The 27,671-nt window shown below is 41.7% G+C and overlaps 1 protein-coding gene across 2 annotated transcripts in view; it reads left to right on the top strand.

Annotated features, from left to right (window-relative positions):
- The first annotated feature begins 3,180 nt into the window (after window positions 1–3,180).
- ANXA5 (annexin A5) overlaps window positions 3,181–27,671 on the top strand; it is a 35,704-nt gene continuing 11,213 nt past the window's right edge. Inside the window, exons 1-5 of one of the 2 annotated variants that reach the window (XM_075150249.1) lie at window positions 3,181–3,199; window positions 15,642–15,685; window positions 23,032–23,116; window positions 24,217–24,311; window positions 25,131–25,244. In XM_075150249.1, coding sequence (XP_075006350.1) covers window positions 15,677–15,685; window positions 23,032–23,116; window positions 24,217–24,311; window positions 25,131–25,244 — 303 coding nt within the window. In that variant the 5' untranslated portion in view covers window positions 3,181–3,199; window positions 15,642–15,676. Of the gene's footprint in view, window positions 3,200–15,431; window positions 15,556–15,641; window positions 15,686–23,031; window positions 23,117–24,216; window positions 24,312–25,130; window positions 25,245–27,671 lie in introns of those variants that run through there. The other variant, XM_075150250.1, reaches the window with a different exon arrangement.

A 27,671-nucleotide genomic window follows, 5' to 3' on the forward strand; every position in this document is an offset into this window, starting at 1 on the left:
TTCGGTTTTATTGTGCTCTCCTTTCAAATGAAGTGAGCCTTCACGTGCCTGGGTATCCTTCATACAGATTAATGTTACTATGAGCTGTTTCTTTATCAGTGTTATCAAGATATCAGAATTTAATAATCAATGTGCCTGATAATATAGCACCAGTCCTAATTTTACAATCGGTATAGTATTAATATTTGTAGAAAATTTAAAAGCATTTCAGCTGTATCAAAACTTTTGCACAGAGTGATCCATAACACACAATACACCAAGATAAAAAAAAAAAGACAAATATAATGCTAAAAATTAATTCCATGGCTTGGCTGCAATATCTGTGTATTGACCTAAGAAGCACAGAATGTCCTAGAGTTTTTTTCCTTACCTCCTTATCCTACCAAGTACCAATTATCCATTGCTTCTGACCTTAATACTGTCTCGTTTTAATAGTGTTTTGGGTACCCAGTTAATGATTCAAAAAAGCAGTTTGGATTGTCTAAGCGACTTTGTAACAGCTGATGTGAGACAAGTGATTATTAGAAAGAGCATGATGGATATAAACTTCAAACAGACCTGGAGCCTGCACACGCATGCTGCTGTTTCTCCCGCCTGTGATTAGCAGGAGAGATTTTCAGCAATACCAGGACAGGAGGTGAAAAGGAACCATGGAGAATTGTTTTCCTAAAGCTCAGAAGGGTCTGTGAGCTGCACTGTAGCTGGTCGTTTGTGCACGCCTTATTAAAATTTATGCTGCCTTAAGGAGACTGTCAAGAGGCAACTTTTTGTCTTAACGAATGATAACGAAGTTTTCAGAGGTATCCATTCTTTCGCAAAAGATTATCTATCTTTGGTAGAACAGGTTTTGCTGGAGCCTTGATTGATTGCTGAAGACAAGTTTAGCTATTCTGCTTGGCGAGAAAGGATTGCTGGCATATGCTTTTTTCTCTTTTGTTTTCTCTTTCTTTGGGGTGATTGATGTACTCGAACTGGTCCTTTCTACATGATGTGAATGCCATGTAACATCAGACGTGTGATGAAAACTCGATATTCCCATGCTGAAATTGATAAAAGCTTCCCAAAACCCAGCTCAGACCTTCATATTACGACAGTGTCGCTGGCTTGCTTGCTCTTCGGGATAGCCCAGGGCTGCTTCTGGGAGCCCTGTGGGATGCTGCTGGCCAGAGGGAGCCATATGGGGAGTGAGGGGTGGGCAGGAGGTGGAGAGGAGCAGGATGAAATACAGGTGTTGCCAGTAGAGAGGGGAGCTGGCTTATTTACTTGCAGGGGAGGGTGGAAACAGAGAGGTTAAGAGGAGTGGGACAGGGACCCAGGTGGGTTTTCTGGAGAGAGGTGAGGGCTGGGGAGGAGTGTTCAAGGTGTTGCCTGCTGACCTGGGCAGTAGCGATGCCCTCTGGAGCGCCTTGGTGGGTGTCTGTCAAGAGAAACAGGTAAGGATGCAGAGAGATGGAGGGGCCCAGGGCAGAGGAGATCCAGGAAAAGCAGATGGCATATATATGTATTTTGCTATACTTGGTTTCTGTTGTGTAGGAAAGAACAGAGGCCCTGTATGGTGAAGTACCTCTATGGAGGGAAGGGAAATGTATTTGTGGTGGGGTTTTTTTTTTGCCTTCTTCAGCCAAATGATTTCCAGAAAAATAGTGAGATTTTACAAAGGGTTAGATAATGAGCCCTCTCATGCTTTGTCAAATCTGGGCATGAGACAGACCTTGGGGCTGTGCAGGGAACTTGCTGCCTTCATCTTCACCTCTGGACCCTTGAAGAGGAATCAGCCACCTCATGCCAGGAATGGGAAGAGAGGCCCTTAACACCCCTGTATCTAGCAGGGGACCCCAAGCCAGCACATGGGGAGATATGGAGGGGTCTGTTAACACACTCCCCAGCACTTCTATAGGGTTTTCAGTGTCTGCGCAGAGGTTTTTCTGTCTGCGAGCACAGGTTAGCACCCTCCTGCCGGAGGGAGGTGTGTCTCGCCTTAGGGTGAGGTGCCCTCTTTTACTTTAAAACTGGGGGGGAAAAAAAGACTATATCTTTGTGGTCTTTCCATAAGCCCCTAACGAAATGATCTTGTTAAGAGTGACTTATGGTAATTTGTCAGTACTTGAAGTAATGTAAACCACTTCCATGTTAAAATGCACATTTTGGTTAAAATAGAAGTCTTTAAATTTTGTAACTCTGATTTACCAAAGTCTGCTTTAACTGACCTGTCTGTGTCTGTTGCCCTGATTCAAATATGAAATCCCTGGAGACTCTTCAGCTGTCAGAAGACTGTGGATGTTTAGCAGAGGAATTAGAGGTCTGCAATACATTATTGTGCAAAGAATAAGCATGGAGGAAAAGATGATTCATCACTGTTGTACACCAGCCCTGTATTCATGTAACTCATTCAAACTCAGCTGAATTCAGTCACCTTGCACACCACTAAAAAAGCCGTGAGGGAAATGTGCTGCACCTGGTCGGTGTGCGCACTGCTCCTCCTTTCCTGGCTGCCATATTTGGCAAAACACTGCTACCCTAATTCCTTAAACAGGGAAACTGAGGCATAAACTGGCTCTGAGCATGCAGGAAGTCAGAGTTACCAGCAGGGATACAATGCAAGCCTCTGGTGGGCATCACCAGTGGGGAGCTCGTGTGCCTCCCAAAATCCGAGCATGGGCTGAGGTGACCCACCTGCCTCGAGCCCTGTGGTGGCTAAGCCAAAATTTTGTGTCCCTGGAGCTGAATCCGAATGGGCTCAGAGTGAACGCCTGCGTGCACTGTTATCTGCCGCTTAAATGCTGGTCAGAAACCCAAAAGACTGCCAGAAAGTGTGTTATAATGGCAGGTAAACAAAGCTTGCAATTTGGTCTCCAGTTCAGGGAGAACACAGCATTTTTTCCCTTTGTCCTGTTGCTGTGTGAAAGGCAAGTGAAACCGCTTAGGGGGAAAGGAGTGTTTACCCTGACGCAGGCTTGTTTTGCCACGTGGGTGGCTGGTTACTAGGAGATGCATTGAGGAAACTTGCTCAGTTTGATAGCAAGTTGGTGGCTTTTACCGGTAGCACTAAGCCCCCAAATTTCCTTTTCAACATCCCCTTTCTGCTGCCAGCACTGTAAGTAATGGCAGGCTCCATGGAAAACCCGAAGGTGACAACATTTTAGAAAGGAAAAGACCTCAAGCATCAAAAAATGCTTGTGACAGAGCAGAGCCGTTTGATGTGAGAAGATGTGTAACAAACTAATCTGTTTGCTTGTCTCAGCCTGCAGCTCTGAGGAATGAAATATTACTTGGGAGCTTCTGTAGAAATACTTCAACTTTTAAAGTAAATGCATAATCCTGGAACTGTGCAACGTTAATTTAAAGAGAAATTCAATTAAAAATAATATTTTTCTTTTTTTTCTTAAATCTGGTCTCTCCAGTTTAGTCCAGTCCTTTGAGCGTAGCCAATGCATGACTCGATTTCTCATTCACCATTTGAAAGACGTCACATTTTGCTTGACGTCTTTTATGAATATCAAATTAAAAAAGGTTTGCTTGACTGAAATCTGACTCGACTGCATGGACAGCTCACTGTGGTGAAAAATCCTTCCCCCTTCAGCTTTCCTTTGAAGGAAGTTATTTGAATGCTAGAAAGTACTGAAACTCTATTCAGTGCTAGTGCAGAGGGAGAAATGAAATGCTTTTATGAATTGTGATGGTTTTGGTTGCAGTCTGTATTGAAGTAACTTGACTGATCTACAGGCTTTCCTGTTTCCTCCTTATTTGTTCATCACTACTGTGGACTTTGCTAGTACGCAGTTTCTCAGGCATGAAATCGATTTCCTCAATGTGTAACATACAAGACTTTGTATTTAAGTTTGGATTATTAAGAACTCATGACAAAAAAAAATCGAAAACCTGAGGACCTTTTATTTTTTTCTCCATTGATCCTATTGCATCTGTATTGGGCCCATTTCCAGCTCAGAAATTAGCTTTCCTGTCTTAAAGACAAATTCTTGGCATGAGATTGTCTATCAGTATGGTGCATTTCACTTACAGAAACCTGCTCACAGTTTCATACTGAAAAGAGCAGAGCTAGCGGGCGATCTGTCTGCAGCTGCTGGGAATGCTGAATAAACAAAAGTATTCTGGGATCAAATACCAGGATGTGTAGGGGATAGTGTAGGTAAACAAAGTCTCTCTTTTTCCCCAATACCAGAGCCCTCCGCTTTAACGTATTACAAATAACGGCAAAACCATGGTATTTCAAAGTGTGAATCCATAATTCAGATGCAGCGGAATGGCAGCATGTAAACCTTTTGACTGTTTTTGGGGGAGAAAGGGAAGCAAAGAGCAAGTGTGTGATAAAAGAAAAAACAAAACAAAACATCGAGTGGAATACCTGTCTGATCACTTGCTAGTATTTTTTTGAATTATTTAGAAAGAGAAATTGTTGCATGAACTCCTGGAATAAAATTTTGCCATGTGTCAGGATTTTGGAGGACTCTAATGTGCTATCACTGTTATTCCTCTACTTTGTCACAGTCTTCATGGAAGAGGGTTTGAGGAGACGTGGTCTTTCCTCCATGCCGCAATTCCCGTGCAGTGCCACTAGATGTCCCGTTTTCTGTAAGGTTTATGCTGCTTTCAAAATCACTGGTATTATTTTGTGTTTGAAATATGGGAAGGGATTTCAGCAAGTCAGCATTTACGTTATTCATGTTTTCACTTCCCCTTTGACTATTACTGTAGCTATTTTTGAAAAATTTGCCACTAAGAGTGGTTTAATGTGGTTTAACTAATTCATACAGTGGCTGAGACTGGGAATGTAGGTCTGACAAAATGCAGGCATCCTTCTCTGTCACTGTATTCAGCAGAATAACTTGTGATAACTTGGTTTTGAATTGCTGTATAGCAGCCCTGCTATACTGGGACATACATCTTAAAGAAATCCTTGTACAAAACCCAAGCCCTTGGCTCTGTAGCTAGTAACAGTGGGAGGTATTTGGCATAAAGTACTTTTTTTGGGTTCCTTTGATTTAAAAATATTTTTGAGGCAAAGCTATGCATGAATTGTGCTGTGTGTCACATCTCTGTGCAGGTCTGAGCAGAGGGTTTGTGCCTATGTGCAGCAGTATATGAATTATACTGTGAAATACCACCAGTGCACATTCAGATGGTGACATTCACCACTGCTTTCATGCAGATTATATACACTAGGGCTCCAAAACTAGGCAGCCACGACCAATACGGGGTTTCTGGCCTCTAGATCCTGAAGGACTGTTTCTTGATCCTCTTGCCATAAGCCCCTGGAAGTTTGTCCTGAGACCCCTCGCAGTGAGGGCTGAAGCTGTCTCTGCAGCTCTGACCCACAGAGCCGCGATGTGAGGCAGGAGGGATGTTGCTTGCCCTTAAGGACTGTGCAGATGGAGGCTGGTGTTGCTATAAAGTTTGTGTGTTTACTGGTTTCCTCCTGTGGTTAGAGGCACAGCGGCTGCTACTCATTTCTGGGACATACGGCTGCTCGCCTTGCTTGGCTCAGCCTTGCTGCATTGCCTCTTGTTGCAGCAATTCAGCCAGGTGAACACTCACAACAGAGAAAGGGTAGTCCTAATTAGCCATAAATATTTACTTATTTTGGCTGAAGGAAGAAAGGTAATTTATGTCTGCAGCTGTCTTCAACAAACAATATAACACCAGGAAGCAAATAAGTTGGGTATTAAAATAATAAAATGCATCTGCTCATGTTTGGTAGTTTGAATGCAAAGTTTAAATGTGCTGATTTGCCTAGTGCCGTTGCCCAGATGTGAACGCACCACATTTTTCCACGCCTCACAGCCAGCTGCTGCAGATCCTGCCTCTGCCAGTGGGACTACAAGGCCTGAGGATTTTAAGAGTGTTGGAAGGATCAGGGCAGGAATTTCTCCCCTTTTCCTCGGTCTCACCAGTCCAGAGCTGGGATGTGTGCAGTTATATAGGAGCAAGATTTGCCATGTTTAGAAAAAGCTGTGTGTCAAAACTTTTGTGCTTTCTAACCTCAGTTTCACTGATCTGCTGCTAGAAGTACAGGCAAATATGCAAGAGGATATTGAGGTCTGGATATTTCTCTTTTCTCATTCTGGGAAGATGATTTGGCTGGCTCAGTTGTGGCATCTCATTCCTTCTTAGCTCCACGTGTGATCTGGGTGTTTGCTTTTTTGAGCAATGACTTCCAGACCTGAAATGTAATAGCAATTTTATTTGTAGGGTTTTGATTACCTGGGACGTGTGCAAGCAAGTGCTGTTGCAGGCAACCCGTGAGAAGTCATTTAAACCACTGATTGGAAATAGATGCAACAAAATGAAGAGCTCAAGATATACAAGGAGGAGGCAGGGAATGGCATTTAGCATAAGGCAGTCTGTGGTTCCCCTTGCAAATGTGCTCATCCTGTTGCATCTAAATGCCAAAAACCAGTCTGGTTTTTGGTCTGGTAATGGATCAGGATACGTGGCAGTAGCTACATGCACACTGCGAAAACAATGCTAATCTGTAGTTTAGGATTTAGTGCTTGTTATTAGTTCTTGTGTAGAGATTTTCATCAAGGTGCTTTCATGAAGAATAAATATTATTGTAACCATATCACTCCTGGAAAAAGAGACTTGGGGTTTCCTAGTAGCCTAATAGTAGATCTTGAAAAGGACTCACAGCCCCTGACTTTCAACTCATCCTTCTACTCCGGAAAAATTAGCATTACAAAAAGCTGTCAATATGACCAAGAAAACCAGGTTTGCCCTTAAGAATAGTTTACCTGAATAATTGCTAAATATATGTTCTGCGGGGGGGTGTGGGTAATTCCTTTAAGTAAACAGAACTGCAGTTTGCATCAGGATGTAAGTTGTGTTCCTGGACCCTAACCTGTTTCTAGTTTACCTAAAGCTCTGCTGTGATTACTGCTACTAGAAGTTGTTGGTGTGCTATATTAATCATTTTATGCTTGAAAACGCAAATTAAGGTAACAAAAACTCCATTAGAAGAGGAGATGCAGAGGCACTGAGGCTTTTTAGAGGAATGTTACCACAGCCATTTCTCCCAAACTAATAGTTTATTTTCAGACAAACAGCAAGTTTAGGAAGAATAGAAATATTCTGTCATACAGCCAGCTCTTAAAAACATGATGGGGGTGAGAAGTTTAAACTACTGGCAATGTTGACTACACATACAAATTTATCAGAAGTCCATTATATTTGCTGCCTTGCTTTGCTAAAACTTGGACTCCTATCAACTGGAAATCTCACCTTTCATTAAAATAAATAAATATATCCCCCTGCCCAAATACCCCGGATTTGTTGCTATAGAGAAAGGGATTGACAATGTGATCCAGAGAGAATTATGAAAGAAATGCATATCACACTACTTGAAACCTAGTCCTATTTTTGAACAGTAGGCCCAGAGATCCATGGAGGAAAAAAACCCTTGTGCCTGGCAATGATCAAGGTGGGAACAGGAGATGCTAAGAAATGCTATTTAAAAGTATCTTTGAATTTTTTCTTGAGGTGAGGGTTAGGGTTTAGACTGCAGCAGGCCCTTCAACCTTGTATGAGAGCGAGCGAGAGAAGGTTTATGGAATTTTGTCCTATACGGGAACTACACCCAAAGTCTTGTGTTTGCATGGCTTTGTCTGTGCATAAACCTTTGAGTGACTTGCTTACCTTTTAAAGTTTCAAAAATTAAGTAAAGAAATGGAGCATTTTTAATCTAGAGTGTCTGTGTCTGGGTGCGGATTGGCAATGATTTATCGGGAGCAATTAAAACAGACTTTACTTATGTGCTGGCAGTTTAGGTAGATTTGTCCTAGTTCAAGTGTCAAAACGAATCATAGGAACCAGGAAAGGGGCTTTAGAGGTCTTGAGCCAAGTGCTAAAAATGTTTCTTGTGTTTACAAGAGCACTAAACATCCAATGTCAGGAGAATATATGAAAAGTTATGGAAAGAAATAATGGAAGTAAGTGAAGCTCCAGAGAAATTATTAAAGCTGTGTAAGACACTAGTGCCTCCTGATAAAACTGTTGGGTTATCTAGGTGGTGGTGTAGGCTGCACACAGTCTGCAATCGAAGCACTCTGTTATTCGGGGTTCTGATGAATAGTGGCTTGGAAGATTGAGAGCAACATGTTTTAGAAACTTAATGAAAGGCTGAAGAGAAAACAAGTCGATGTAGGGTTTGTTTGGTTTTGTCTCCAGGCTTATTTCCTCATAATCCAACTAAAATTTTGTGGGCCTGATTCTGCTTTTACTAATGGGAGTCAAGGCTTGTGCTGTTTCAGGTGAGAACAGCCGTGCAGAGGTGGGAGGGTCCTCCTTATCCCAGCACCTTTAGAATAATTTATGGATTCTTTTCTTCTTCATCAGTGAATACGTAAACCAAGGAGGCAGTTTTCAGTGACACTGAGGCCCTTTGGCAACGTAAAGAGAGAAAGAACAGAGCAGTGCGAAGTCAGTAGCTTGTGACTTGAAACCTGGGTTCAGTTACCAGCCACCGGCTGTGACCTTGGGGAAACCACTGAGCCTCAGCTTACCTTTATTCTTCATTTGAAAATGAAGATAATAGTGTTCCTGTATCTCAAGGCTCTCATGGGGATGCTAATAGTAGGTCCCTTGATGAGAAAGAGGTCTCGTTACAGGACCTCAGTTAGAAGTATTTGGGAATAATAAATGCAAAGGCCAAGCTTGTTTAGTGACATTATGCCAGTTCATTTCAGCTAAATTGATTCTTATTTCTCTTCACCACAGAGAGGGAGACAACCACTCATGGATGATTTTTTTTCCCCCTCAGATTTTTCAAATTTCTATTAAGCTAACAGAACTGAATTATTTTTCTCTCTACTCCTCTTTCCTGTGTAGAACTAGTGGCCTAACTGGTTAAGGGAAATATCTTTCTGAACTTGCATTGGTTACTCTTGATAGTTACTTAAATTCTTCACACAATGCTTCAAGTTCCTGGATGGGGGACAAAACAAGTGTTCTGCTATTATTGATGGGCTGTCCCCTCATACACCATCACTGTGTGGAAGTGTGTAGAGCACAAAGCCAAAGTGATCTGCTCAAGATAAATTGTAGTGCAGAACAGCTGGAAATACAGAACTATAACCTAAGCACCTGGCTCCTTTTCTCTCCCTTTGCCCCAGAGGAGGAGTCCATCTCACTAGTCACCTGGGATGGAAATCCTGTTTCTCAGGAAGAATTAGACAGCCTGGAGATCAAGCCCTGCCTTAGTGTAGTGCTGCAGAGCTGTCCTAGTAATCAAGATTAGCATCCAGGGCCCGAGACAAGTACTGGAATCTGGCTCAAGTGATTTATCTTTGCTTGACTTGAGATTATTGCATTGATGACATCCTTGTGATGTGTCTTTCTCTAAAGACAATTTCAAAGAAACCTGCACCTCCTCTGACTAAAAGAAAATAAAATATTTTTCCAGTAAGATGAATTCAGCTGCCTGATGCTGTAACTGCTATGGACGCTCTTAGCTCCTATTAACCTTTTCACATTGTACTGGTGTTCCCAAGAGAAATCAAGAATCTGACACAGCACTGCTCCATAATGGATTGTGGATTAGAAGTAATGAATCACTTATAGGAAGTTGTCTTTGCTGGAATATAAGCTAATATTTAGTCTCCAAAGCAAGTCTCAAAGTGCTTTTAAAAAAAAAAAAAAATTCTTTTATTTTATGCTCTTAGCTTGTCCTTCAGCAGCCCCCTGATGCTGGCACATGCAGCATTGAAAGAATTTTATAAACATTCTGTTAGTATTAAAGTCTGAACTTTTTACCCTGTCTGTAAACCACTATCACCCTCCCCTCTCCTCCCTTATTTTGGTAGTGTTACTGCTTACTGTTTGCCTTGTATCTTCTACCCGAGGTGCTGGAGTGCAGCACAAAGCTCTCTTCATTTGTGGTAACAGCTGAACCGTTTGCTGTCCTTGCGTGAGAGCGGAGGGAAACGAGGCACTGAGAAATTGCCATCCACTGGCACCCAGTCCGGAACAGAACCGATTTCTTCTCTGTCAGTATTAATCAAAGCATGAACTTGAAATTGCTCTTTTTTTTCCTCCCTCACCTTTGCTTCTGAGTTGTGGTTCATCAAGCAGTTTTGACCGTTTCACTTCCAAAGAAATATTAAAGTGTGGAAAAGCATTTAAGATTGATCTTCAGTTATAATTTCATGAGGAAACTGCCTGCTCCATGAAATTTCCCAAGCCTGAAAATCTCCCTTGGTAAGCCTATTGCGCTTCAGTGCCTCTACAACAGCCTTTTTAAATATTTTGCAATGGGATTTCTTTTTTTTAAGAGAAAATATTTTAACTAGGACACTAACTGTCCTTGGCCTTTCTATATCATGTGAAAAGGACTCTAATGTGATTACTGTGCTCCAACTCTGTAAGATAAATTGAAGGACCTTTCCGTTTTCAGCAGCCATCGGATACATAGCAGAAGCAAACTTTCCTTTAATGTGGGCCTTGCTCCTTTTTTCTCTTCTGTGATCCACTTACAGGTAGCTGTGTAGTGTCATATAATAGCTCAGAAATATTATTGGTAGCAAAATGATATATGGTGCTTTTGGGCAGGAGATGAGGACACCCACTGAAGACTGTCTTGATACAGCAAACCATCCATCTTTCTATTTATTTATTTTTTAAAAAATTGAATTTATTGGTCTTTCTGTGATCTAGCAGCCTGCTCTTGACAGCAACTGCAACATGCTTTTTAAATGAACTGCTTTTGTGCTAACTTTTCATCCTCTAAGGCTTTTACATTGTTTCTGGAAAAACATGCAGATGCATTTTAGTGCTACAACCAGACTTTGAAAACATTTTCCAGCCCCTTATTAGAAACCCCATATCAAGTTAATTATTTCACATATCTGATGATTCTTGTATGCAATCTTTGCCTCCCTTCTACAACTGTAACGACTCTGTTGTGTAACTGTAGTGTGATGGCAGTTTTGCACTTTATACTGTGGTCAGTGCTCAAGGAAAATTTGCTTTCTTATTTATTTTAAATAAATATGCCTAGACCTAGTTGCATATCTGAATTTCATACAGAAGTGAGAAGGTTTACTGAGATCGCGCTTCTCTGGGTAGCGTGTGCATACTAGTTTTGTCCTATGTAACGTACAATCCTGCTTACAGGCTCTTGAACCTAGGCCCAGAGGTGCAGGTTACACTGAGGTTTTGGATTTTTTTTAAAAGGAAAACAATATATGGAGCAATAACTTTGAAGAACAAAAGGTGGCTTTTGGAGCACTTCTTTGGGAAGCAACAAAACCTGTGTTCTCCCAAAAGTAGAGAAGTGTTTGACAAATCAAGATGGTCCCTGTGATAGTCTTGCTTTCTTCCCTCCTGTCACCTCCTCTGCAGGAAGATGCTGTGAAGTCCCATAAAGTAGGGTTTCAGGCTAGCCACGTGTCTCCCAGGTCCTCACCTTGTTGGGAGGAACAGAAATGCTCAGCGAGAAAGCCCTGATGCAGATTAATCATCTAATTTTTTTGTCATTGTGCCGTTTTGGATTAATGTGTAGCTTTTAAAGTTCCGTTTCAAGAGCTTAGGTCAGGGAAGTGGTAAGCTCTGACACAGCAGCACTAGCCAATGTACCTCCAGAGCAAAAAACCTGACCCTAGAGTATATCCCCAAATGGATGCAATCCCATCTTTGCCTCCCGAGGAAATGCAAGATTGCTAATGTAATCTGTACTTCTGAGGTTACTTTGGCTTTCTGGCTGCTGAAGACTTCTTGGTTGCTTAATCAAGGCACATTCAGCCTTAGTGTGATACTTCAGCATCTCATTTCCCTTTGAAAGCGTGACTTTGAGACCAACCCCAGAATTTCACTCTGTACAGCCAAGACCTGTGCCTTGAAGCAGATTGGGAACAAGGGCCTTGCTTGCAAAGTCGCAATGTGTGCCAGAGCTAAATACATCATTAAGGCACTGCCACTCTGTTTCTCATCGTGTTTTATTGCTTTTTATTGTTCCAGGTGTTTGCAGCTCTGTGTTAAGGAAGGGTTGAAAGTGCACTGTGCCAGCAGCAGTACTGGGAAGCAGACTGTTACATCCTGGTATGATTCTGCTGGTGTTTGAAGATGCGAAGAGCAGGGAGGGGCTTGGAAGGGTGAACGACTGCTTTCACCTAATGTTTCCTTGTGTGAAAATTTGGCTTCATTTAAAAAAAAAAAAAGAGAGAAAAAGAAAAGAATTATACTAAATCTAGAAGGCTTATTTGTGGCTTGTGGGTGAACACTATTGAATACTAGAGCCGCTGTCAGGTTAAATACTTGCCCATGGTGACCATGAAGGTCCTGCATCTGATGCTTATGAGTTGCCATCTGTAACTGTTTTTTAACAATTCAAGCAACAACTTGAATTGTTTCCACTTAAGGCAGTCAGTGCAATATGCGTTTCCCTCCAGTTACGTGTTCATGTCTTCAGGTTCATTCTGGATTTGCTGGTACAGCTATTTCTGCCTCTTCCCTTTGCATTCAAATTGATGCAAAGGCTGAAATTCTGTCATGATCAGGAGATTATTTTTTTTCAAACATCTGCTCTTACCAAATGGACTGGCAAATCTTTCATCTGGTTTTACTCTAACATTTCCCCCCGCTCCCCCAGGCCTCCTTGCTTCATGGAGTTACGCAAATATTTGTTTGCTTAAACAAATATTGATGACATTTTAGATTGACTAGAGTAGATTTTACTCGTAACTTCATCTGTTGGCAAGAAGATCGTTCTCTTCTCCTCTGTTTAACCTTTTCCTACCGTTGCAGTTCATCTTGGATCATGTATTTCAAACCCCCTCCAGAGCAGGAAAGTATTCTGTGTTCTCACAGCCAAGATTCTTTTCCCTGTCCTTCACCGATTAGAAATCCAGAGGTTAACTTCAATTGACTGAACATTACCTCATGTTTGGCTGAGGGTAAGACTGTGCACATAGATTAGAATAACAAGCTATTGTGTGTAAGATGCTCAAAGGTAGAAGAGTGGAAAACCATTTCAAATACTTTGAAATGAAAGAAGGTAGACTTCCTCCACAAGAAATGAGAAGCAAAGTGCACGCAGAGACCCCTACTGCAGAACAAAAGGCATGTGTTAATTTGATTCCAAATGCACAACCTCCAACACAAAGTTTAAAGGGAAAAATGGAATTGAAGACATCTGTTTGACAATTTCCTTAAATTTGAGAGTTGCTATAAATTAGTAAGGATACTAAATAAGGCATAGGAAACAAAAATCCTATAATCCAGAAAAATCCATCCTCATAAGTCAGAAGGTATGATAAGAGGTGGGGAGAAAACAAGCTTTTCCCCCCTGCCTCTTAATGTGCTATTATACACGACACACATAATTTTCATTAAGCCAGCAGAAATTGTGTGTCACATTGCCTGGTTTAAACTATACTTGGCATTATAGGAAGCCAAGAATTCAAAGCTTGTATGGCAGTGCTGGGAGCCAGGAGGGGCTTGCTGCAGCGGAGGGGAGGAGAGGGAGGACTGCTGTCTTTCTGAGGCAGTGCAGTTGCGTTCGGGATGGTCAGAGGCTAACCGCTAAATAATGCTAGACAAACATATACCTTTTTGCAAACTATTCAAGGGTTTGTTTTATTTGTGAAATTTAATAGATAAATATGTAAAGGTAATGTACCAGTCTTCGTGTATGCCATTTGCTATAGTAGAGAGATTCTATTACCATATTTCAAAGTGGCGAGGACTACAGCTTTATTAGTTTCTAGACACCTTATTAACTGTTCACATGATACTGATAGAGCCTTTTTTTAACTTTCATTGACCCAATAACTTTTCCTTATCACACATCTGAGTCACTAACGAGGCTTGAATTCCATGTGGCTGTGCTCACACCTGTGTCATCTGGCGCTCACACACAGTTATGCTGTGTTTATGTGCCTCAATCTGATCGACAGAATTTTGGAGTGTGTTAAAGAGGGCATATTTAGATCCCACTGCATTTCTTCGTGTGTGCATGTGTGCACTTTCTAGATGGTAAAAGTTGAAACCTGATCGCAGCATGGCCTGCATCTGCTCTGGATACAAGGTGTAAGGAGAAAGAGACTTACTTTTGCAGAAAGAAGTGGGTGTGCATAAGCAAGGTTGTGCTTAAACTAAAAGCAACCTGTTTGTCAACCACTATTTTTTTAAACCATTTCATAACCCATGTTTTCTTAAATATTGTTACGCTACATCTAATCCACATAAATATGTGCATTTCCATATGCATATTATGAGCAGCTCACTATTCCCTTCATGCATCTTTGAGCATGTGTGGAATGCCACTTCAATGGATCAGATTCAAATTAGACTTTAATAAGTAAATCGGGCCATTTTAGCAAACCGTTTGATCCTTGGTTCTGCAAAGAAAGCCAGCTGGGTGGATCTCATGTTTTTGCTGCACTATATGTGCACTTCTGGAGCAACAAGAAATGATGGACAAAACATTTAAATTTACATCACGATCTGCATTTCTGTTGGTGTTTTCTGAGGTAAACACTTTAATAGATAACTCACTTTAAGACAGAAGTGACTGTTACATGTTAAAATGCTCATGTAGCAAGATTATGTTCACATCTTATTTTGGCAAAGACACTAAATTCCATTTGTGTTGCAGTCTCTTTTCTTCTGTCATCTGACACACAGCTGGATTGCATTTGTATGGGTGAGGGAGCAAGTCTTCAACTTTCGTTGAAAATGCTCGTTGAATAGCTATGCAGACTGCATCCTTATTGCTCTCCCAAACTGGATATATCTTCTCTATACCTGGGTCAGTGAAATGGTCCTGCTGTAAGATGTTGAGAAGAGTATCATCACCCAAAATGCTTACCGTACTGATAGTCTAGAACTATAGCCCTTACGTTCTGTTCCAACATTGTGCTTATTTTGCTAACCTAGCTTACTTGGAAGCTAACCAAGGTCAGCTAATAAAATGCCTGCTTTAAATTTCAGTACAGGTTTGTCCTTTAGTGATAGGGTATGATCCTCTTCAGATTAATGGGAACTGATTTTTACACAGATTTCATCAGGAGGGTTGGAGGCTCTCTATCTGCAAATGTAATTTTTCTTTTGAAAGGTTTATTACTACTAAGAAACAAAGCACTAATTATACCCTTCCATGGCATAACAGAGATGGAGGAGAAAGCAATCATCTAAAGGGGACGAGCCCCAGGGAAGCGAAGCGGATGCGGGGAGGAAGGCTTTCTCTTTGCTCCTTCCCAGCTAGCCGCGTTTACTTGCAGGGGACCGAGCGCGCTCAGACCTGCCGGGTGCCCCTTCGGCAGCCAGCGAGGAAGAGCTCGGCCCGGGTACCGCCTTGCCCAGCCGGGCCGCCAAGGCCGGCGGCGCGTCGAAGCCCCGGGGCCTTGCGGGGTGAAACCGCCGTCTGCCCGGCCTCCAGGCGGCCCGGGGGAGGCGGCCGTGGCTCGCCGCCCGCCCGGGGTGGGGCCTGGCCCGGCCCCCGGGTGAGGCAAGCAGCGACGGGGCCGGAGCGGGTCCCCCTCCCTCCTGCCTTACTCAGCGCTCACAGTAGCTCTGGGCGGCGGCGGCTCGGCGGACCGGCTTGCGGTGAGGGCGCTGCCCCGCAGCGAGGGGCGCCGGGAGGCGAGGGGAGGGTGGCGGCCGGGCGCTCACTGTCGCATCTCTCTTTGCAGACTCGGACTCGGCCCCGGCCCGACGGATCCCGGAGATGGCGAAGGTGAGGCGGGCGGCGGCGCCGCGCTAACGGCCGCCGTGACGGGCTAACGGCCACCGCGGCCCCTCGGCGGGCTCGCTCCGGCCCGGCCGGTCACGGGACATCCTCGTCTTAACTGTCTCCTTACTTTTACTCTTCTCTGATTTATTTTCGGTCGCCCTTAAATTAACCCGTCCCCAAGCCTCGGGAGACGCGGAGGGGAGGGGGACGGGGAAAGCAGCTATCATGTGAGGCGGACGTCAGGCACAACTGGTTTTTTCCATCAGTTTCCACTAATTTGGCCAAGTTTTCGGTACCGTGTGTTTATATTGTGCCTGGGTGGAGGCTCCTTCCACTGGAGGAGGAAGGAGAAAAAGAATATCGCCGTGGCTGTGCCCCGTGGAGGCTCGGGCTCGGTACTCCTCTCCCCAGCTTTCCCGTATCTAACTTAATTTTTCTGGAAGCCTTGCAGCTATCGCATAGTACTTCGTCTGGTTTTTTTGGGGTTTTTTTGTTTTTTTTTTTTTCCTTTGCAGCCCTTGTGTCGCTGCTGTTATGTTTGAGCCTGGATGAAGGCTTGGAAAACGGGGCGGATTCCAGTGTTCGTTTCTATAGTTGCATCAAATGCATATGCTCTGGAAAGTAAAATAAGAGTTTAATGGCATATTTATGGGTTTTGTACTGCTGTAGGAAGTGAAAGCCATCAGGTTGTGTGAGTGCCTTCACAAAGGTCAGGGTAATTGCACAGTAGTAGTTTCATTATGTTAACTTAATGAGTGGAATGATTAGTGGTGTTTTAACACTCCTGTGAATATTTACTCATATTCTGTCTGGATTTAGTTTTAAAAGAAAGAAAGGGTACTTCACTGTAAAAAAAAAAATTATAATAGTATTCCACTAAATCCTTAAAGTTTTGAGGGTTTTTTTGGGGGACAAAGGGGGGATTTTTCTTTCTTTAAACATCAAGCCTGGTTTGTAGGATACATCCTAGGAAAACAGGGATCCCTACCCATGCTAGTGCAAGGCATCTGACCAGGCAGATCTGCTTGGACAGACTTTTATTACGGTTCATGTAGCGTTGGTTATAGGCTTGAGGGTAACTTCTTTTTAGTAAAAGCATGGAAATTTGCAATTCACTTGTCTATTCCACAGGGACACAAACTTTAATTCTTGATCTTTGTAAAAGGAATATTTGATTCTTTGCTAGTGCAAACCAGTTACTCTTGTCTTTGCGTAGTAGAATTTTCTACTGCCTGAGGTAACACGTGGGGCTGGGTTACTAACTGTGGTGGATGGGGGTATGTTGAAGTTATGGGAACCATGAGGTCTTGTACTAGGTAGGCCTTGTCCTGCAATTTCCATGTTCAGAGGGCTGCTTTCCACTTCAGTAGTATTCTTGGCCTGTGCAATTATGCAGCCATGAAAGACTGGGAGTGTTAAAGCTTTGTAGCCTGTAATTCGCTTTATAAAAATAAAAAAAAAATGTTGAAGAGTAAGCTCTGCTTCTCATGGCAGGTGCCTGTTCTAAATTTTGTTGTACCATGAAGTAATGGTAAGAAATGAAAAGCCTATCAATCGTGAAATGTCAAGTGTCAATTGACAGTAGTTATTTATATGTACAGCTAAAGGTTCAGAGTTTACAAAGGCTGCACAGCACAGTGTACTGAAGTCCAATTTAGTCTAGATACATCACTGAAGAATAAAACCTTTGAAGAAGGTAGGTTATCTTTGGAGTCTTGGTCACTGAAGTATTTATTCTTGCTCAGTTATGGGACGATTTTTTTTTTTCCCCAAAGACCTGAGGGATTTTGTGTGTTCCGTGTCCAGGACAAAAAGGTTCATTCATTTTGTGGGAAGACTACAGCATGCCATAATGTGCTGTGCAGCCTGGTCTCTCCATGCCTGTGTTTATCTGCTGGCTTTGGAGGAACACTGCTGTCCTAACAAGCTGCCTTTTCTCGCACAACTGTATGTGTAGTGGTCTTTGTTAATGCATAGATGCACATGGTACGATCTCTTCCCGCTCGATGAACAAGCTGCCTTGGAAATGCTACCCTGTGTTTGCTAATTCAGAAATCTGGAAAGAAAGCAACGAGAATGTTTTTTGCTTGCATGCTTTGGACTGATCTGTTTTGGTCTGCTACTCCCAAATTTTTTCCTGAATGTGAAGTTGGGGGTATTTTGTGTATCCATTTGTAAACTGCCAGGAAAGGATTGCCTGCTGCTGGTGAAGGTGTGGCTGCTGTGCGCTATATCTGGAGTTCCTGTTCTGCCAATGTGCATGTGTGACTTGGAGCACAGGAATAGCATCACCAACTCCAGTAGCGCTTCAGAGAATTGTGTCTCACATGCCAAAGTACAAACGCTTTTTCAGAATTGGGTCCTAAGCAGCTCTTTGGGTTTGTTGAGGTTACTTGTGAGGACAGGTTCTTTGAGTGTTTTTGCAAATGTCCCTGCGTAGATTCCTACGTTGCTGTTGCTTGCTTTTCTCTTCTCTCTCTCTCCCACCCCCTCTCTCTTTTTTTTTCCCCTCTCCTTTCTCTCCTCCCTATCTTTGGTATCTCCATGGCGTAATGACTCAGAGTTCAACACAGATGTTGTGTAATTCCATTTTTTGTCAGGGGTTTAAATTTAGTGGGGCAGATGTGAATATAGTCTGCTGACCAGAGCTTACTCCTTCCGTTTAAGTGGACAATCTGAAGCGTTACTAAACTTAGAGAGGTGTTTTGTAGAGGCGTCTTTATAGTTGTGCATTTGCATCAGCTCTGTGCCTATATTCACCCACTCACAATGTAATTTACATCCTACTGACCTTGAAATTTTGGTAAGGATGTCATGAAATAATTATATATTTCTTACATGATGTTAGTTTTAAAGCACAATTTGAACTGGGATCTTTGTGTGGTCTTCAGTGGCCGTAAAGGCTTTTGATTTACCGGTGAACACTGTGTTGTGCTTTATCTGCAAGATGTCTATTCTTGTGTAAGAAGTCTTAAGGCAGTCTTTCATTTATTCTGGCACGTGGCCTTCTGGGCTCTCTTCTGACTTCTGAAAATAGCATACCTTCTCTGTTTGTCAACCTGTGTGCTGGAAAACATTCTCCATTTCCATTCTCACCACTCCAGTTTTCCTCTGCCATCTAGTAAACAGATGACTGCTTTAAAAAAGTCACATACTGCCTTTTCTGCACTAGACACTGGGCTTTCCAGTGGCAAATTGATCAGACTCTACTTTTGTTGCTGCAGAGCAGCATCGTGAAAGGGGGTAGCTCTTCACCTATGGGAAATCTGACTGGTAAGAACTTGCTGTGAGTGGGTACAGAGCAAGGGTAGCTGGGAAGAAGTCTGAATCAGTTCAAGTACGGTCTTTTGTTTGCTGATAACGAATGCTTTGTATTTAACGGTGGCTAAACATGGGATCTTGTGGGTGGGAAATTTTTTGTATGCTTGGTGGGAAAAATTAAAAGGAACCTCGTTAAGTGGCTATTGTTGATCTTACAGATAATGCTGTTGCCAGGATATATGGCCACATGACATCAAATTGTGAAGCCAAAGTTGTCTCTTGGGAGAAGTTAATGTAGCTCTGAGGTGCTGCTTAGAAACATCTCGCCTGGTGAGACTGTATCTTCTCCTTCTGCAAACTTTTGCTAGAGCAGAATAAACAAAAATAACAGAGAACGTGAATTTCCTCATTTGGAGGGGCATAAATTCTGAAGCAAGATCATCTCTTGCTTTGAAGTCTTTTTTTTTTTCTTTCTTTCTTTTTTTCCTCTGCCTTTCCTCTTCATGCTGATTTTGTGCATCTAGAGGCTTCGTTGGTCTCATTGGTAGGTGTCTGGAGAAAATGGAAGCTGCTCTTTAGTGTATAATCACAAATTGTGCTTGCACCACACATGGTTGCTTAACAACGGTCTGTGTATTGGGGAATGTAGAAAGAAAAGAATGTGGGTAGGTTTGGGGTGTTATAATCTTGTGATACTCTTTCTGTTGAGGTCTTGTGTGTTGTGCTTCTCTTTATATTTTACTGCCCAGTGTAGGGTGTTGTTATTTAGTAAGAGAACACTCCAGATTACAAAAGGATTTATATCAAAGACTATTTTTGTGCTCCTTTCCATTGACAAGCTTTGGGTTCTACTGGTTGGGAAACTTACTAACCAAAATAAAAACAACCTGTGAGGCTGTAGTGTTATTGTGTACCTGTTTGCATAAATGGCAAGGAACATTCTTAGATATACTAAAAATAAGGTAGTTTATTTACCTCTATAAAAAGTTATGAAGTTTGTAAATAAATGTTAAATCGTTGTCTTTCAGTTCACCATTTTTCATATTAGGTCAGGATGGCACAGCAGTTGTGATGCTGTGACCCATCTAAAAGAACCAGTTTGTTTCGATAAAGTTTAAACTCTACTTAATGTTGAAACTGTAGCTGAGTTGTAGCTGAAACTGTAAACGAGTGTCTGGCTTTTGTCAGAAACTCTTTTGTATGGATCTATTATTTCGTTAGAAATGTCTGGTTCATAGCTCCTATTTCAGATGCTCCGAGACTGAAAGTTGACTTCAGTGGTTCAGGCAGTGATGGTGGTTTAGAACAGGTGCTTGCCCTCTCTTTCTCTGGCCAAAAGGTGCCATGTTTGGGAAGGAGGAGACAACTCTTCCCTCCGTGGACTGAGTTTGTTACCTCTGCAGAGCTTTCTGCCATTGTCCATTGAATTTGCAAATGAGAAATGGGGACTGGAATAACTAATAAAGGTGCTTCTGGACAGTGGGGTGTTTTAGATGGATTTGTGGTTGTTAAATGTGGTGTGCCTGAGTATTTCCTGCCATCCCCTGATTGCCGGGCCACACTGCAGTGCTCTAAAAAGCTAAGTGAGTAGGTTTCTGATGTGAAAATTAGGGATGGCTCGACATTTTCCCAGTGATGGGCCAACTATTGTCACATCTGCCCACACGTGCCTTGTGAGGGCAGTTAGACTGTAGGTTGGACTTGGGCCTGCAAAGCTGTATCCAAGCTTGTCTTATACTAATAGCCCCTGCTGTGGTTGTGCTCTCTTTGCACCAGCATATAGTATCAAGGGCAGCAGATGTAGCTGGAGATTCTGCCATTATAGCTGCCATCTTTGTGGTACCCAAGTGACGTGGATTTTTATTATGCTAGATGGCAGAGCTGCAGCAGTATTTCTGGTTTGCAAGCTAGGTGCAGCTCAAGTACTGATCGAGGGTGATTGTGGCAGGTAGGTAGCCAAAATCCAATAAACGCTGTGCATTAGAAGGGAATGCCGCGAATGCCTGGAATGCAAATGGTGCCCAGGCATCAAGAAAACTCTTTCAGACCACAGCTGCACCAGAAGAATTTCAGGAACTGTTCATGAAGCTTAGTGTATGTTGAGGCTTTCCACACTGTGCTTTGGAAAAGAGAATTATGGAAGGATTCTTCTTAGTTAACAAAAATGAGAAGGATGATGCAGAGATAGATTTAATCTAGCATTTAGCATTCACAAATGTGTTGTCTGAAACAGCCACAGAGGAATGTCGGGCCGTTGTCACAAGACTTAAGAATTGTGAAGGGGAATTCCACTTGCTTATAACAAGATAAGCAAAGGAAAACTTTAACTTAAAGATCAATAACTGTTTCCTCTGGACCTGTTGACCTTTAGTCATGTCCAAAAGAGAATTGTGGTCGTTCTATAATATTAGTTATGTTAAGATGATATGAAAAAAACCCACCCGGAAATACAATTTTAAATAACCCTATACTGTCTGGTGTCGTAATAAGGGAGGAGGAGGAAAACAGAGGCTTTTCAGTCTTTAGCTGTTTTAGCAAATTAAATTCGATTTATAAAATTGAGTCCCAAATCCTTGAGATTTTTTCATGATAGTCTTTGGAATTAGCTAGGAAAATGACAGTAAGTACGTATTGCTGTGCCTAAATTTGAAGTACTGCCTAAAAACTTGTTTGTAATGGGAAAAGCAGAATGCTTCAGGGAGATTGTCACGCCTCTGAAGTATGCTGGATATTGGAAAGCATCTACCAGAAATAAGTTTGTCCTTGCTCTTAAACACCATGCTACTTTGTGTTCCGATTTGCTGAAATACGGCGGAGGTAAATCTAACTCATTATTGTTTCTGCAGTGGGAGGGATAGGGAGTCCCTGACGGCAATAACACAGAGGTGGCCTGAGAGGTAGCAGTGCTTCAGGGCAGTTTCTGGTTAGTGCTCTCCAGCTCTTTTCTCTCTGTGCTCCTCTGGCTGACCTATCTTGGATGAGTACATTGACCTGAAACCAAAGCACCGTGTGGCTGAAATTGCTAACTTGAGGGAAAGGCTGTATCGCAGAGGCCAGATGGCTGTGCTGCCTGTGAAATAATCTGGTGCCAGTCTCAGTAGGTGTCTTGGCACATCCTCTCATGCTCTTTTTCTTAAGAGTGGAAAAAGCCCTGCCTGTACTGATTACTACTCTTGTACAGCGACGCTTACGAGAAATCTCCCTTCTTCAGCTGTTAGAAAAACCTCCCTATTCCCAAAACCCAACTGTTTCCTCTTTTGGCCATTGCTCGACTTTTATAGTTTATAAATTAACTGCTGTGTTCTACATATATAGGTTCCTGAACTGTCACATTTAAATAAAGGCAATACTTTTCCATGAGGGTGATAAATATCCTTTTGTGTTTGACCCAGAGAGAAAGTCCCTGAAGAACCATGTTCCATGGAAACCTAGTGGAATTATTTTTGTGTTTGGATGGGCTGATCTTTTATCCTTATGTTTGAACTATTATTTCTTTTTAGCTGTAAACTACTATGAGAAATGTAGCTGAATCACTTGAGTAAAAAGTTGCTTATGCCAAAAGAAACATGATGAAAAATTGAAAGCCATTGGAGAGTTCAGTAGTTCAGTTCATTTGCAACGTGATGGAAAAAATCAGTGTGATACTGGTTGAAAGCTCCAGTAGGTTTTTCTTGAGGAGAGGAAGTTCCTATTTCCAAACGTGTCTTGGATCTTCATGCAGCTTTTCTAGCATACATGATTGTGCAATTAATTTCCCAAATGACTTTAACAAATGATAATTTCTTAGCTGTTTTCCTGCATTCAGGCTCCAGTGTTGTAAACACCAATCCTGCAAACTACCACTATGTAAATATACCTGAACTTAGGTGGTGTACTGCTGAATAAAACCGTAGTAGTGCCTTTTTGAGTGAGAGCTGTGTTTAAATACCCACAGACTGCTATTTAGTCAGACAATTCAAGAAAAATACTATCATCTTTTGGATTGTGGATGCAAATTTAGTCTGAGCTCATGTATGGAGAACTGAAAGATGCTCTCTTCTATTTAATGGATTTTTCTCTTTTCCCCTACCCTTTTTTTACCCCTCTAGTATACGAGAGGCACCGTGACAGCCTTCTCTCCTTTTGATGCCAGAGCTGATGCAGAAGCTCTTCGTAAGGCCATGAAGGGAATGGGTAAGAATAATTTATTTTACAAAAAGGAAAGGGCTCTCACTCCTTTGAAAACATCCTTTCCGAACTCATTTTTTTATATTAGCAGTTGAGGGTAGGGCGTGCATCTACATGCCAAGGAATGACAACCCCAGGACTGCAGGAGTCTGGGCGTGTCCTAGTTTTGACTGTGCTGCTCTCAAGGATGTTTACTTTTAGGTTAGCATAAGGGGAAAAAGAAGGTGGTTTGCACATTCTCCGTTAAAAATTGATACTCTGCAGGCTTCTCTGTACACAGAGTTTTACTGCACAGTAAGCTAGACTGTGGATTTACAGGTGACAACTGTGGAGAGTTATGACAGTAGTAGCTTCTATATAGTAGAAGCTCTGTGCTTGGAAAATGTGCGACAGCCCCCTCAGTCTGGAACAGCGTAAGCACATTACCGTTACTGTGAACAAAGAATACAAGCACACAGCATGAATGTAGACTAACAGGTGGTCTGTAAACTCACGCTGTAGCTTTCTACCCCAAAACTTCCCTGTGAGAACAAATCCTAATTTGCGACTTTCTTTGAAGCTGCCTGCAGGAGGAAGCAGAAGGAAGGGAAGAAAGGAAATGTGATATACTTCAGCCTATTGACAAATTCAGTAGGGCTAGTAAGATGCTGTGCTGTGAGGGCTACCTTGCAAACTATCATATATAAAATGGATAATAGCTCTGCACTTCTGTACTCTGGGGTGTTTGGGGTTACTGGACTGAGTTTTGCTGGCAGATTGTTTATTCTAAAGTAAATCCCTTGGTGAGTCCAAAGGCAAGGCTCCTCTGTAGAATACAGACTGTGACTAAATGTTATAGCTGATGCCTGGGGTGTTGGGAATAGTGTCTGGAACAGAGCACTGATGGAGAGCAAACAACACGTAGGTCCTCCAGCCATATTTTTGCAACAGTGGAACACCAAACCTGGCAGCTCAGCTTGCGGTATGGGACATGTGTTATTTAAATGCTTCTGCTGTTTGTCAGTAGACTGTTATTTTCAAAGCATCTTTCATTGCCTTTTGAGTTTGTGCCACTGCTGTTTGTTTTTTAGAGTGTGTTTGTAACTCTTTGTTCTTTCTAATTTCAGGGACTGATGAAGAAACTGTTCTGAAGATCCTTACCAGCAGAAGCAATGCTCAGCGTCAAGAAATTGCATCTGCCTTTAAAACCTTATTCGGCAGGGTGAGAAGAAGAAAAATACCTCTAGAAATGAGCTGAATGTGGCCTGTGACAATTACTTAAAACTGTGAGGCACATTCATCATGCTCCCTGTAAAATGTTCCTTTGAAGAAAATCTAGTTTTGCTTCTGTCTCCCCCTCTCTCCCACCCTGCCATATCCTTAATTGCTGGCTAGGTTAGAATATGCCTCTTAGGTTAGCACAAAGAAGTTACATTCTTTTTGTGTATTTTGCTCCAATATGTCTTAGATGGGTTTTTGTGCAAAAGCTCCTATAGTTTCCTGTTAGTATGCTTCTAGTACTGACCTCATTCTCAGTATGGAAGGAGTAACCAAAGATTTTGATGCAGTCTGCAATGTAAGGTGATAGCAGGAAAAGAATTTTATAGAGATAGAAAATGTGACAGAAATAAAGCAGCCTAATACCGTAGGAGAGAACAAAACCAAATACATTGGTAGATAAAGCCATAAGTGAGTTCAAAGCAAAGACAGCTTGTTTGTTTCTTCCAGCATTGTTGGATCCTTTAATATTCTGGCTGGGTAACCTTTGTTTCAAATAGCAAGTGAACAGCTAAAGTTTAAAGAATTTCTAGATTGAAAAAAAAAAAATCACAATATGTTTCAGGTTTTCCAAATGCCCATGTATCCTTTTCTTCTGCCTTATTTGGCTACATTTGTTTCAGTTCAGGTACCAATTAAAACGAAAAGAGTCCTGTCCCTTGTGCTTTTTGATGTGTCTCCAGTCTGTTAGCGTGCAGACACACATGCGTCCATTTAAAATGGTTAGTCTTTGTTCATTACAGCACTGTTTGTTCTGCATTAGGATCTTGTAGATGACCTGAAATCAGAACTTACTGGCAAATTTGAAACATTGATGGTATCTTTGATGAGACCAACGTATATTTTTGATGCTCATGCACTGAAGCATGCCATCAAGGTAAGAGGAGTGAGGAAAGGGAATTAATACATTATATGAAATGTTTGTTGCTCTTTTGTTGTTTTTTAGGAATGAACTTTTGGTTGGTAAAGGGAATGCTAATCAAAGTAGCCTTTTCTTTTTTTCTTTTTTTTTTTTTTTGAAATTAGGAATGTTATGCTAACACCTGCTATTATTGCTAATGCCATGGTTTGGCCTGGTTTCTTATTCATCCTAATAACTCATTAGAAGTAGTTTAGAAATCTAGTCTGTATAATGTTTTATGTGAAATTATTTTCATGAGAGACTATGTAATCTTAAGAGAACAGTGTCGCTGTAGATGCAGATTAAAATCTACATAGCATAAGACTTGTTCTTTCTGATTTAAATACAATGAATAGATGTGCATGTTGCTTTTAAATTCTTTTTGCTGCTAAATTACAGTGCTGAAGTCCAGTGGACACTAGATTTTTCTGCTCTGAGCAGCCTAGGTTTTATAGCTATACAGCTGTACACAAGGCATTTCATTAAAGTGTGATGTTATTTGTATGTCTTTTCTTGACTATTATTTAAGCTAGCGAGTGTTTTGCCCTTGATGGATTACAGTGCAACTCCAAAATTGATTGGCTAGTGTACTTGTGTAAACTGGTGTCCACCAAAATTATGAGCGGGTGTTATCTGTATTACTGAATGTGTTCTAAAAGCTGCCTCCAGTAATACAGAGGGAAGAGTTGATAGCCCTGTCAGTGTTACCTTTCTAACATTTCTCTTTAGCTGAATACATTTAGTGCCTTTCTGGGAAGGCCAGGTAAAAAAGCAATTTACAATCTGTATGTGTAGATATTTTAGTGTGTTTTGTTCCATGTGTTCCTATTATTTTTTTTTTTCCTCTGTCACACCTGTCTGATATCATCAGCCTGTGGAAATTCAGGAATTGGATGTCCCTGGATTATTCACAGAACCTGTTGATTAAAGTAGAGGACATTGAACTTGACTAGTGTCAGGTAGTGCTTGACTGGGTGGCACTTACACATAAACTCCCAAAATCCTTGATGACCAACTGGTTAATATGTAGGCTTTAGTCAACTGTGCAAGCTTGTGCTTGTGAACCCATGACCCAGCAAATAGTATCTCAGACAACAGAAACTTTAATCCTGGAAATTTTCTGTAATGTCTTTATATGCAGTGGGGGAAGGGGAGATGGCACCTGACAAAGAAAGTGATAACGTTTGTTGACTAAAAGGAAAAAATGTATTCCCAAGCTCCTCTTGTTGACTTAGGAGTCAAAGATTGATAGGGAAATGACAGAACAGATGGGTGTAGGAGGAAAAATAGGGATAGTGAAACAAGAACGGTTTTGTTCTCGTCACTTACAAAAAATTGTATTAAACACAAGATCATAGGATGTCAGAGAATGTGTCTGCACAGGAAAAGACATTGATAGTAGCTGCTGTGCAGCTAAGGTGGATAACAACAGTAAAGAAAATGCTGTAGCAGAGACTTCAGTGCAAGATAACTCAACTAAGAGCATTACGTCTGTGCTGAAGATTGTCCTATCAATTTTCACTGCTGCTACTTAGATTAGAACTAATATAACTGTGCCCGTCTCACTTGTTGAGTAGGCGTGTTCTTGAAACAATCTGTGTTTTGAAAATGATTACATGTAACCTGGCAGATTTATATTTTGGATATCTTTGTATGCAGTTGGTTATCTTTGTATGTAGTTAGTATTGGGATTTTCCTTACAAGAAAGGTTGTAAATAACATGCTCAAGGAAAAAATAAACAGTATTGTATTTCAGTGTTGCTTTTGTGAAAGGACTCCTTTGGGAGCGTAAAGAGCAACGGCTTATTTTTACAGGCAAAGTAGACTGAGACTTGTGGAAACAAGATATTGGCTTGGCTTCTGTAAATTTTATCCTTGTAAAAGTGAAGAATGCCTGTTGTGCCTGCTGTAATTAGAGTGCAGCAGCTTAATCTATCTGGGTTAGCAATTCTATTGTAAAATGTGTTTGTTTGTAGTGGAAGAGAGGGTGGGTTTAACACAGCACAATTCATAGAAAGGTAAAGATCATTGCTGGGTGGCTCTATGTTTATCTGTGTTCTAGTTGATGAAATACAGTGTATGAACTAGAGCTGAGATGGAAGTTGTTACTCTATTCATTCACTTGATGTCATTGACTGTAATGTGAAGAACTGAGGCATATCTGGGTGTGCTTGAACGTGGAAGGGCTCATCTGAATCCTGCAGCAGTGAGCCTTTATTAACTGTTGGGTTGGTTTTGAAAACAACCAAGCCGGAACGGGAAAAAATTCTTTCCAAAACTCCCACAATATACCAGAAAGAAGGAAATAATTTTTCTTTCCTTGGTCCAAGTGTATAAGCTGCTGCTTGCTTTTGATTGTCAAAGGGGATTCTTGTTTTCCTTTTGTTATTCTATAAACTGACT

This window comes from Calonectris borealis, chromosome 4 (genome assembly GCF_964195595.1).
Source record: "Calonectris borealis chromosome 4, bCalBor7.hap1.2, whole genome shotgun sequence".
NCBI lineage: Eukaryota > Metazoa > Chordata > Aves > Procellariiformes > Procellariidae > Calonectris > Calonectris borealis.